The sequence below is a fragment of the Arachis ipaensis genome, chromosome B05 (assembly GCF_000816755.2).
Source record: "Arachis ipaensis cultivar K30076 chromosome B05, Araip1.1, whole genome shotgun sequence".
NCBI lineage: Eukaryota > Viridiplantae > Streptophyta > Magnoliopsida > Fabales > Fabaceae > Arachis > Arachis ipaensis.
This window is the reverse complement of record NC_029789.2, coordinates 92,906,529-92,920,217: the sequence shown is the minus strand read 5'-3', so window position 1 is coordinate 92,920,217 and position 13,689 is coordinate 92,906,529. Positions and strand designations below refer to the sequence as shown.

General features: G+C 34.5%; 2 protein-coding genes across 2 annotated transcripts; both read right to left on the bottom strand.

Annotated features, from left to right (window-relative positions):
• Positions 7,247-10,129, bottom strand: LOC110272217. The gene is made up of 9 exons (XM_021124148.1): positions 9,527-10,129; positions 9,114-9,428; positions 8,932-9,016; positions 8,714-8,849; positions 8,468-8,631; positions 8,273-8,387; positions 7,990-8,187; positions 7,805-7,885; positions 7,247-7,713 (listed from the first exon to the last, which is right to left on the bottom strand). Exons 2-9 carry the CDS (start codon positions 9,145-9,147, stop codon positions 7,558-7,560), a joined length of 969 nt encoding a protein of 322 aa, XP_020979807.1. The 5' UTR covers positions 9,148-9,428; positions 9,527-10,129; the 3' UTR covers positions 7,247-7,557.
• Positions 9,325-10,034, bottom strand: LOC110272058. Its single transcript, XM_021123863.1, has 3 exons — positions 9,885-10,034; positions 9,527-9,797; positions 9,325-9,428 (listed from the first exon to the last, which is right to left on the bottom strand). The coding sequence occupies exons 1-3, from the start codon at positions 10,032-10,034 to the stop codon at positions 9,325-9,327; spliced, it is 525 nt and encodes a 174-aa protein (XP_020979522.1).

The window sequence follows — 13,689 nt, the reverse complement described above, 5'->3', positions numbered from 1 at the left end:
TTTCTCTAAATCATGAAGTTACCTTTCGATGCCTGAGTAGAACTTTCGATGGCTCACAATTCTTGTGTGGTGAGATTAAGGGAAAAGCAATGCAGGCGAGAATAGAGGAGATTTGGTTGAAATTATCATGAGATCTGCTCGCTTAAGGCCTTCCCTTCTGTCTTGTAGCCAAGATCCAATCTTTGTTGCGAGTTCCTCTTTGTCTTTCTTCTTTTCGAGTTCAACTTGGTTGAATTTTCTGGAAGAAAAGAGACTGTTTTACATTAGAAGGTGAGCATTTTATATCTTATGTTATGCTAGTCTTTTTGGGTTTAATTAGCTTATTCACCTTTTGCATTCAGCTTAGAATTCGAAAGAATTTTGGTGTACCTGGATTTCAGCTTAATTTACAAAATGCTTCATAAATCCCGCAAAACCTGGATTCTTGTTTTTAAAAATTTTTTATGGGAGCTTGATTTATTCATATGTTACGGGGTTTCCTGTAAATTTCCCTTTGTTTCTTACATAGACAGGCTGGAATATTTAAACTTTTGTAGCTACCAATTATTTTTTATTCTCATATGAATAGGAATTTCCTAATTTATATGAATGGATTTTGGTTCAAATTCTAACTCTTTTTATTTTTGAATTCAGTGCAAACGAATAGTCCAATTGGATTAGGTCGTTGGTAGGTAACTAATGGGTTTCCTTCTTTTATCCAATTTCATCAATTTTCAAATGGTGTTTAGTTGAAGATATAACTATTTTTAGCTTAATTTATGTACTAATCCCTTTGAATTTAGCAATTAGAGTCTTATGTAGATTCAACGGTTGTGTGAATTTTAGTTAGCCTCAATTATTTTCCAGGAATCTCAACTATGGATTTGTTAATGTTTTTGTTGTGGTAATTGATGATCTTGGTATCAATTATGTGTACTACCTATAAGAGCCAACTCTAGCGAGTTTTTCAAATTTCTCTTGCACACTTTATTGTTAAAGAACCAGATAAACAGTTCTCAAAAGGACCAAAAAGATGATATATTTGATTGATTCAATAGTGCTGTGATTTATTTTAGGCTTAGTTAACCATTTCTTCTGTGAAATAGATATAGAGCCTGGGCTGCATTAGTAAACAGTAATTCTAATTCACGTTTGGATTTGATTATTCTATTTTTTGTTAATCAATTTGTGACAATTGTAGTAGAGCAAACAATGAATAAGGGTTTGTCCCTCGTTTATTCATGCCTACCTTTTTAATTTGGTTGACTTTTATAAACCTAGACTTGTCTGGTATTGTTAGAATAATTCATGTTCACATATCCTGTTTGTGTATCACCTACTTGGTTATCTATCCTAATTGCAATTATATTACTCTGGTAAAGGGGTATCGGGTTCATGCTCATTGATTCTATTCCATTGTGTGTCAAAAATTCTGTTGCACTTCATAATGCATAAAATAAGTATATATACTATTCATGATATCACTAAAAATATTTATATATGCATACAACCTGTTAGATACTGATGTTTTAAAAATATCCACACTACAACTCTCTCAACATTTTTGCCAAACAAGACAGTCTTCGAATCACAAAAATAAATGTCTTGGCATACACTAACAACTCGAAATATTATATGAACATGGTTGTGATGCTTGATAAGATAATGTGTATTTGCTTCTCACCTTATCATTTCTTTGTTCCATCACCCACTGCAGGTTTTGTGACTGTCATAGCTTATGCAATATGGTTAACACAATAGATTTATGGGTTCCAGATTATATTGCTAGTGGGTGCATTGGTAAGAATTTAAAAATTACTTTATGCCAGTTATCTGCTTTGAATGATTTCCTTGACAAAAGCCAGGTTAAACCCAATTATTGTTGCATTAAATTATGTATTTTCTAATTTAAATATGCATAAAGGACTATATAATGAAATTGTCAAATTTCTCCTTGAAAAATAATAATTATGGAGAACAACAAATAAATTTGCATTATATATATGTGATATTCATAATTTATTCAATTGCTAATAGGATTTAACCTGCTACTTCTATTTCACAAGGATGGGGCTTACCTTACAATATTTCATAATATAAAGAGAAATAACTTTTTTACATAGTTAGATGCTAACAATATGAACTACTTTCATTCCAAAAGGATGGGGCTTACCTTACAACATTCATGGTATCAAAAGAAACATAAACTCCTAACAAACTTAGATACTAACTACATAAACTAAATTTGGGGACCATCAACAACTGTGAAAACATATACCATACATTTCTATTTTAGGGATTAAGTGATAATTTTAGCTATAAAGTAAACCATGTGGAGTCCTTCAGAGTGCAATATGATTGTTTTCACATTCACATGCTCCTGCCAAGTACGGTGTACCAAATTCTCCTTTCTTCCTTTCATATACTTGAGTCTTGAAATTAAAACATCCGTACCTTCGGTGTCATTAAAACCCTTATAACCACTTCTAGCCTCCATGACTGATATAATGTCCTTGTCAACGAACAATATTGGAGTGTATGGAATACCAAATCCGGACACCCTCAACATCTTCTCCCACTCTAGATCATGGTCCCAATTCTTCCTCAACTGCCAAACCATGACCTGTCTTGTGAAGCCGACATTGCGATATGTAACAAAACGGACTCCGTCATTGAACTGAGTTAGTGCGTGGTAATCAGATTTGACTTTCATGGGTATCATAGCCTCGTGAAACATCTTCTGGATGAGATTGAAAGTAATTATTGATGATGCCTCGATGCGGTTAGCACCTTCCCACCCTATCCAATAAAAAAGTCCATCCTTGACGACATACTTGGGTCCAATTTTCTGCATATTTGTTTCAAATGTCCCAAAATGAGTCCAATCTCTTTCAAAGGATGTGTACAAACACCATGATAGCATTCTCTGTGAGAAATTCTTCTTCAAGGCGTGGAGAATCCTATACTCGATGGTGTCTTCAAGAAAACCAAATGCGTATATCGAAACAACATGAGCAAGGTGCTTGATGGATTCATCGAATGCATATCGCTTCTTGCTCGTGAGAGGATTCCATATGAGTAACCTGGAATTAAGGCCACCCATTGAGATCCTCAAGCATATATTGCCATGGTCAGAACTAATGACAGCATAAAAACCAAATTGTTGGTTCTCCGTGGGTACGTTGAATTGCACCTGACGGCCGTCGTCGACAAATGCTCTAACGAACCATAATGAGTTTTGATGACTGGGAGGGTATCCTATCCCAATGATAACACTCCTATTTCATTCTTTATTTTCTTTGTAGTTCTCCTTCACAAATGTTGGTATGCAAAGTCTAAAGTTCCAAGCTTTGCTTAGGCTCCTGCACCTACCCACCGTCTTGGGGTCTGCCCTCACAAATATTCTCCATAAAAGATCCTCACCAAGATGGGGAAGATGAGTCTTCATGGGAAGGAATTCACTCATTGTTGATATGCAAGAGCAGAAGTTTTGAGAAATAGTCTTTAGAGAGAGAGAGAAATGTTTTAGTTTGGTATTCACCGATCTCTTCTTAGTAGTGTTTATATAAGCCATTGTGAAGATGATTTTCTTAGACCTTCCTATAGATCTACTTCAAATTATCAAGTATAAATACAATGTGATTCCTTAAAGGATGTATAAGGAAATCTGTTTAGTGGTTTCCTCCAAAACCATTTATTAGCTCATACTAATGACATACCTATCATTGTCACATAGAGTATTGCGCGCATGAGTATCTAAAATAAAATCGATTCGATCTCATGGCTCACATAATTTTGCTAACCTTGATGATCAAATTGATGTGTAACATTATAGTAATACCCATTGTTCTCCCCTAATAATGTTAGCTCCCCACATAAAGTAGGTAACTATGTATACGCTCTTTTTTTTTCCCAATTGTAAAGCTCATTATAACAAAATGGCATTTCTTTTTTCTTCTTTCGGTGTTATTGGTGTTTTTTGGGTCGATGCATTTTTTATTTGTTGATAGGTAGCTAGCTAGTCACCAATAAATATACACATATTACCTATTTATTATAATTTGACATTTTCTTAATGTAATTCAAAGAAATCAAAATAACTGCCATCATTTAAAATTTATTAACTTATTTTAAATTTCCTCTCAAAAATATATTTTTTAAAAGAGATACGAAATATAAATTATTAGCAAATCTATTAATTGATTCATCGACGAAGGGAATAGTGATGTGGGTATGTCTCATTGTGATCTGCTCTGCTGTGTGATAACACTTATTAAGTTAAGGTGACCATTTATATATTTTTTTTTTACTTGTTGGACCACGAGACCTGATATTTCATATCAATTACCATTTAAAGACTGCCATTAGTATATGTTTCGATGAATATTAAATATCTTTTGACCAAAAGGTTATAATATTTACATTTTAATAGTTTGCACGGTTTAGTCTATAATATTATGACAAAGCCATAATTTTTACTTTTTAGAAAATTGTAAAATAAGTCATAGGTTATTAGAATTTAACCAAAAGATATTATCCTATGTCTTTAAAACATTGCACCCATTTCAAAGCTGTGGAATGTCACTTGCTTCTTTCTTAATGTAATTCAAATAAATTAAAACAAATCTACTATCATTTTATTCAACTTTTTTATAAATAATTTTATCTACATAATATTATAATCGTACATGTTTATTTTGACTTTTGGACCACAAGGGCTGATATTTCATATCAATTACCATTGAAAGATTGTTATATATTAGTATATGCTTTGATGAATACTTCTTAGCTTTTACCGAAAAGGTTATAGTATTTATATTTTCATAGTTTGCACGGTTTAGTGTATAATATGATGACACAGATATAGTTTTTAGACAACTGTAACATAAGTCTTAGGTTATTATACGTTATCCAAAGGATATTATCCTATGTGTCTCTAAAAAGTTGCACTTATTTGAAATTCTGATTGTTAAGACCAACAAGTCTTACCATATTAGAAAAATGTCCTCATATTTCTGCCAAAGCAATCTTTACTTGATCTACCTTGTTAAGCATTAGATTTTGTACTCCAATCATTCATTCAAAAAGATAAACCTATCTTGTATAAGTGTGCAAATAATCTTTATGCTTCTGATTATGGTGGTCGTATTTTTTATTCAAAAATATGAGTCAAGAACTATTAAACTTGGGGGTTTGGACATAAAAAACTTCTTCAAATCACTTGATATCACCAGTCTACGAAGACCTATTTTACTTGGGGCTTTGGACATAAACTACTTCGTCAGATCACTTCAAATCACCAGTTTACTAAAACATAAAAATGATATGATTGGATTTTCTAAAACTGAGTTATCGTTGCCTTAGTTGACTAATTAGCAACCTGTGGCATTTCTTTAGCTTATCTTTATTACATACACGCATATCAAACTTCTCCACATTGACAAACACCTATTTGGTTAATCTCTTCTTTTGAGCAATCCTAGACATGTATGGGATTTACCTGTTTGTTTCTATGAGTCAACATAGAAAGATATTTTACTTGTTGAATATTATGATAATCATTTACTAATAGCTTTCGTTTATCTAATACATGTTTGTGGCCACGGCTATTAATCTTATCATCACTTTAGTAGTAAATAATAGTAAACGGCATGTTTTTGTTTATATAAGTCTCATATCAGACATCATATACAAGCATGGACAAAATTTTCACTTAAGTAAGTTAATCTCTTGTATTATATTTTCAAAATAAACAGTTTCAACCATATTTCCTGGGTCTTTGAACAGACATAAACTCTATCATGCCACTTTATGATAGTAATTAGATAATACATTATATTTATATAAAAGGCTTCCCTCAGTCTTTGATAAATCACCTTTTTTCCTGTACAAATGGTCAAACTGTGCATTTTTTCTCTCATCTTTGCAATAATATCAAGCTTTTATGCAATTAGAATTGAAGTTTTGGGTCATATTTTCTTTGGATCTAGCCTTTGCTTGTAACACGCTTAACCATTTTGAGGTATGAGTAGACTACATCTTTCTTAAACATATTTGTCTTTACATCTATTAGATAAAAAGTTACCCTTCTTTATTCATAAAATACTTGAACCTCTTTTTAGTCTTAGTCAATCTATCAATGGTACTCAAACTCTTATGGTTATGGATATCAATAGTACTCACATCCCTATGGCTGCATGTATTCTTTCGATGTGATTTCTATTTATTAATTTTTATCTTATATCACTATTGATCCGTAAATTAAGGGATTTGTTCAAGGTGATGGGAAATGGTGATATGTTGTGATACAAATATATTAGTTCAGCTTTTATGTAAAAGAAAAGCCCTTTTAATATGAGTTAGCCATGAGATGCAACACTTCATCCCAAATTAAAGACCAAATTTTGAAAGTTAAAATAAAAATAAGATTAAACTAAAATAAAAAGGTTTAATAAAAACTAAAATAAGTAAATAAAAATAAGATTAAAATAAAATAAAAAGGTTTAATAAAAACTAATATCAAGAGGTTTACTTTATATCTGTCCTTTTTTAAATAGCTTAACAACTCACCTTATTATATACCTAATTTATGTAAATTATTGAAATTTCACCATGTGATATAATTAAACCTTTTTTCCCCATTAATTTATCTGTGCTAACTAATCTCTCCTATTTTTTCTGTGTAGAATCGAAGCTAGGTTACTATTCTTTATTAAATATGATACTGTATTTATTTGCTAACACATTGCATAATTTTTTATGGCTATCGTTTCTCTCTAAATTATATGATGGGTTGATGACATCCTGTAAAGCAAGTTTGATTGAACACCATTATATTTAGTGATCCAAAATTCAATTTCCATATACAAATTGGATGCTTGTCTATGAGGAGTAAATTTATATTTGTGCACTTCTAATTACCTTATTATATACCTAATTGTTTTATATATCTTGAAATTTCACCAGGTATATATATTGACTACACAACTTTAGTCATATTCATGTGTGATATATATTCCCCTTTTTTGAGGTAATTCTTCTATGTGCTAACTTATCTCTTCTATCTATCCTATATATAAATGAAGCGAGCTTATTATTATAGTTAATATAGTGATATGCCTACTGTTTTTAAATGTACCGTTCTATTGAAACATGGATTAATATCCTAGATTGAGAGTATGTGTTAAAAAAATAAAATAATTAAGGATTTTATATGGAATACCAACACTACTCAATACCAAAATTAAACTCAATGCCAACATATATGTAAAATAAAACACTACTCATAGATAGAAATAAATAATGCATTACAAAGCAAATTTAGTTTTGACATATATTGCCATATATTAGATTAACCTACTATAATCATTAGCTGAGCATTTCATATTAGCTCTATTACTGAAACTATCCTACGAAATAAGGAAACACAAAAGAAAACATCATTCCAAAGCCTTGATCAAACTGAGTCTATTAACTCTAATCTGCATACTCATTACAAAACCAAAACACCTAATGGTATCCAAACATATACTTTTAAGATAGTCACAGTCAGTTATCACTCTCATTTATTTGAATCTTCTACCTCTTTCCAGCCTTTCGGCTAAATTTGTTTGTCGAAAAACCCAACTCATCTTTGGTGTCAATATTAATATGCACGGACTGCTTTAGCCCCACGGGAGCTCTTTTTGCAGGCGTTTTGGACTTCAGGCTTGTGACACTGTCTTCGACACCATCTTGATAACACAAACTCTAATAATTATTAAACTCAGTTCATTTTTTAAAAATTGGTGAACCAAATTCATAAAATGTTAGTATAATAACTCACCAAAGAAACCATAGATTCAGTATCATTATGCATATTAACCACCACCGCTGATATACCAATTGAGTCACTGCACCCGGTCTCCTACATTGATGCACAGGGGGATGCTACTTATAAATTATAATACATGAACTTAACTGAATACAAACTAATCGGCTTGTAAATTAAAACTTAAACAAAATACATACAATTAGATTAGCAGAAGCATTGTTTTGTACTGGTTTGGGGTGATTCATCTCCACAATATCTTCATCATCACATATTTTCATGACCGTGTAAACATGGTCATACTGTTTTATGTTCGATGCTTTGACATTTATTTTGAAGAGTAACCGCCTATCCATCATGCTATCCAATGTAGGAGGATAACCTTCTCCATCACTACTCTATTCAGATCCAAGAAAATCCAACATAAGTTAAGATGGCAATACACGTAAGAAAGCTTTGAACCATGATGCATATTTGACTTACTTCCTCATCCTTTATCTGCTCAGCTTGCCTCCCACACAGTTGTGCCATCTCCCTATCCCACATCAGCAACATGATGCTCCCAGTTCCATCATATACTAATACCTCAACCTTAAACCTGAAACAAATGCTAACTTAAACCTAGTCCATACTAAAAAATATAACATGCACCTGCTGTACCAAGTTTAAATAACACACCTAAGTGATGCACTTGCATGAGTGTGGCCACACTTGCCACACTCATATCTGTTGCCAATTGGAGTTTCTACTTTCTTCGGACACTTTCGACATGATTTATAGAACCAATCATCCTTTCCAACATTAATTGAAACAATAGTACCAGCAATCCATATAGGTCCTTCCTGAAAACAAATTAACCAAAAAATAACTTATTAGCCAGTGCTATTTTTTCATAAGATAGGTTCTGTTATATATTATCTTCACCTGTGAAGAGCTCAGGGCTTCTTCTATTGTTTTGACCACGACATCTCCATTTTTTATTTCGTCTGCACTAGATCGCAGACCATGCAATGTAACTTGACTTATCCTGGTCGAGTTAGACGGCTTTCCAGAAAGCCTCCTACATATTCTCAAGATTCAGAGATAAAAATCTTATTCTTTAAGGTTTTGTTGCATACAAACTAACTGCATATCAAACTAACCTGTTACGGAAATCTTTGACTTCATCCAAATCAGGGTTAATACGTAACTTTGATATATCAAAATGACTCTGCATTGACGTTTTTCCTGCCACAAATTCGGTTTACAGTGAGTCATATGAACATATCATTTTGATGAAAATAATTTCTAACCTTAAAAAGCACATAATGATATAGACATATACCGTTCCACCTGCTGGGTTTAAAAACGTGTGCCATAACTATCAATGGCTCAACCCTCCCTTCTTCAAGATATGGAAAAAGCTAATCAACCATGTCTCCAAACAACACACAACTAATACTATTGTTTCTGAACAACATTCACAAATATAAGAAGGTTCCTTAGTGATATAATAATTTATGTTTAATAATATATGAACCTGGAATCATATTGTCTCACTCAAGGTCCTCAAGAATGACAGCCAATCTTTTAGTCTCTCTTCCTTTGCTAGTTATGAGTTCTCTTGGATCCTCCTTGCAAACCACTTCCCCTATGACATCTACACCGCATTTGAAGTTGATATGAAAATAAATGACTAACACAACTTGGTTTGATTTTGCAATTTATTTGAATATAACTGATAACGTAAACTCTTACCGATTAGAACTGAATCTTCCAGCTTGTCAGCAGCAAGCAGCTCCGGAATGGGCTTAAAGCTAAATGCTTCAAGAGGATAACTTGGTTTAGAAACTGGCTGAACTGTGGTCCTATGTGAAAAACTTAAGGACCATCTATTGTTGGTTGTCTTGATTTTTTCCTTCTTGTCGACCACAATGAAATGGGTCATGATGTACATCTTGAACTCAACAATCTTACCTCTCCATTTCTTTAGTAGAGGTTTAGGGATTGAGGCTTGGATCCTTCCACCCTAAAGATCATACAGGCATAATGTCAAGAAAGTTCAAAAAAAAATTTTACAAACTAATAGATATATATGAAAGTTTAACAAACTTGCCTGAATATCTTGAAGAACTATCTCTATGCCATTGATCTCTTTTTCATTGAATCTATTTGGAACTTCCCATAGATGGACAACATAAACCTGAAAATTCCATTCGAGTTTTCTTGCATTCACACCCATTAACATATCAAATACCTCTGCCATTCTTATACGAAATATTTGTTCAAGCAGTTTTTTTGTATATGCTATGTAAAATTATTTGTTCAAGCAGTTTATCATGTACTGACTATGACACCCTTATATAGGGAACTTTAAAATTTTGAACACCAGAAAAGCAGATTTAACCGCGCTTGGTTGGTCCTTCTTTATTCACAAATCCTATTCAGTTACAACAAAGCCACCTGTCAAGCAACGGAAGCTACCACTCATCGAGTATATGAAGCTACACGTGTCAAACAACCAACTACCCACTACATACTTATTATATATTAATAGATTCTTGCAAATCTGTGACACTGTCAAGACCAATGGAGTTGATCCCGAGGTCTACAGGCTTATGCTTTTCCCTTTTTGCTGTAAGAGACAGAGCTAGAACATGGTTGGATTCACAACCGAAGGATAGCTTGAACTCTTGGGATAAGCTGGTCAGTGCTTTCCTGGCCAAATTCTTTCCACCTCAAAAGATGAGCAAGCTTAGAGTGGAAATCCAAACCTTCAGACAGAAGGAAGGAGAATCCCTCTATGAAGCTTGGGAAAGATATAAGCAACTGATCAAAAGGTGTCCTACTGACATGCTTCCAGAATAGAGCATCATAAGTATATTCTACGATGGTCTGTCTGAGTTGTCAAAAATGTCATTGGACCATTCTGCAAGAGGATCTCTTCACGTGAAAACCCTTGCAAAAGCTCAGGAACTCATTGAAATGGTTGCAAATAACCAGTTCATGTACACCTCTGAGAGGAATCCTGTGAACAATGGGACGCCTCAGAAGAAGGGAGTTCTTGAAATTGATACTCTGAATGTCATGTTGGCTCAGAATAAAATATTGACTCAGCAAGTCAATATGATTTCTCAGAGTCTAAATGGATTGCAAGCTGCATCCAACAGTACTAAAGAGGCATCTTCTGAAGAAGAAGCTTATGATCCTGAGAACCCTGCAATAGCGAGGTGAATTACATGGGAGAACCCTATGGAAACACCTAGAATCCTTCATGGAGAAATCATCCTAATCTCTCATGGAAGAATCAACAGAAGCCTCAACAAGGCTTCAATAATAATGGTGGAAGAAATAGGTTTAGCAATAGCAAGACTTTTCCATTATCTTCTCAACAACAGACAGAGAATTCTGAACAGAGCCATTCTGGCCTGGCAACCATAGTCTTTGATCTATCCAAAACCACACTAAGTTTCATGAATGAAACAAGGTCCTCCATTAGAAATTTGGAGGCACAGGTGGGTCAGCTGAGTAAGAAGATTACTGAAACTCCTCCTAGTACTCTCCCAAGCAATACAGAAGAAAATTCCAAGAGAGAGTGCAAGGCCATAACCTTACTTGGTGTGGCCGAATACCCAGAGGAGGGGGAGGACGTGAATCCCAGTGAGGAAGACCTCTTGGGACATCCTCTGGACAGAAAGGAGTTTCCTTTTGAGAAACTAAAGGAATCTGAGGCTCATACAGAGACCCTAGAGATTCCATTGGACCTCCTTCTGCCACTCATGAGCTCTGATGAATACTCTTCCTCTCAAGAGGATGATGACACCATTGCAGAGCAAGTTGCAAAGTATCTAGGAGCAATCATGAAGTTGAATGCCAGTTTATTTGGTAATGATACTTGGGAGGATAAACCCCCCTAGCTCACCAATGAACTGACTGCACTAATGAGATAGACATTGCCTCAGAAGAAATCGGATCCCGGAAAGTTTTTCATACCTTGTACCATAGGCACCATGAATTTTGAGAAGGCTCTGTGTGACCCTGGGTCAGGGATAAACCTCATGCCACTTTCTGTAATGGAGAAACTAGGAATCTTTGAGGTACAAGCTGCAAGAATCTCACTAGGGATGGCAGACAAATCAATGAAACATGCTTATGGACTAGTAGAGGACGTGTTAGTAAAGGTTGAAAGCCTTTACATCCCTACTGATTTCATAATCCTAGACACTGGGAAGGATGAGGATGAATCCATCATCCTTGGCAGACCCTTCCTAGCCACAGCAAAAACTATGATTGATGTTGACAGAGGAGAGTTGGTCCTTCAGTTGAATGAGGGCTACCTTGTATTTAAGAATCAAGGTTCTCCTTCTGTAACCATGGAGAGGAAGCATGAAAAGCCTCTCTCAATACAGAGTCAAACAAAACCTCCACATTCAAACTCTAAGTTTGGTGTTGAAAAACCACAACCAAACTCTAAGTTTGGTGTTAAGAGGCCTGATGGGAAGCAGAAGCTGGTAAATTAAAAATTTATTAAAATGGTTACGTTGTGAGTATAGTTCTTAACTCACCGAAAATCTGCCTATCAATTTAGAAATATGTCACAGAGAGTTTAAATTAAAATTACTGGGAGTTTTAAGTCCCAGGTCGTCTCCCAACGAGTTGCAGAAAAGTGTGTTGTTTTATTAATCAGATGTTCCAAGAAGTTGAGCTAGGTAAATTGGGAATTAAATTGAGGAATTTTAAATAATATAAATAAAAGCCTTGACTGGAAATTGATTGTTTGGAATCTCTATCATTGATGGTGTGATTGTAAGATTAATTTATAATTAATGGTTGTTCTGTTTGGTTATCCTTTACTAGGTAAAGGAAAGTCAAACAAGTGGGAATGCCAGATCTGTTCACAAGTTGCAACCCACTTAGTTCAAAGGGATTGGCGTTGGTGACAAGATAGCAATCCAACATTTAACCTAATTACAAATTTTCTTTCAATCCTTCCAACTCAAGTGTTCCTTTTAATCAACTCCCATCAAGTAAGGGAACTACTCACGCATTGTAAATAAAGAATCCATGGCACATGAAAGGAAATTAAAAGAAGACATGATTATTGATACTGAAATTGAATTAAAAAGAAATAATCCTTGCATTAAATAATCATAAAAGTATCTGAATGACAAAATTGAACATAACAAAGAACATGGAAGATTAGAACCAAGTTAAGAGAACAAACTAGAATGATGATGTCTTGATGAGGAAATAACTCTTCTCAATGTTCCAATGCTAAAATTAATTGAAAATTAAAATCCTAAAACTAGAGAGAAAAACCTAAGAGAGTGAAAAACTAGATCTAAAAACTACTGAATGAATGTCTCCGTTGTTTCTGCATATTCTCTGACTCTAGTCTGCTGTTCCGGGCCGAAAACTGGGCCGGAATAAGGCCCAAAATCGCCCCCAGTGAATTCTGCAGATTATGCAGATCGCACATGTCACGCGATCGCGTCGTTCATGCGGACGCGTCGCTTGCGCTTTTTCCTCTCCACACATTCGCGTCGTCCACGCTACCGTGTCACTAGCGCTTTCCAATCCGCGCGGCCGCGCAAGCCATGCGACCGCGTCGCTACGATTTGCGCTCCTTCGCGCGGTCGCATGAGCCATGCGACCGCATCACTTCTCGCTGGTTATCTACTCAAATTCTTGTGTTCCTTCCATTTTTGCTAGCTTCCTCTCCAATCTCCATCTCATTCATGCCCTATAAGGCCGGAAACACTTGACATACAGATCACGGCATCGAATGGAATAAAAGAGAATTAAAAGTAAATAATTTAAGTCTCTAGGAAGCAGTTTTGAAACATGTACTGAATTTAGGAAGGAAATCTAAATGCATGCTAAATTGATGAATAAGTGGGCAAGGATCATGACAAAACCAC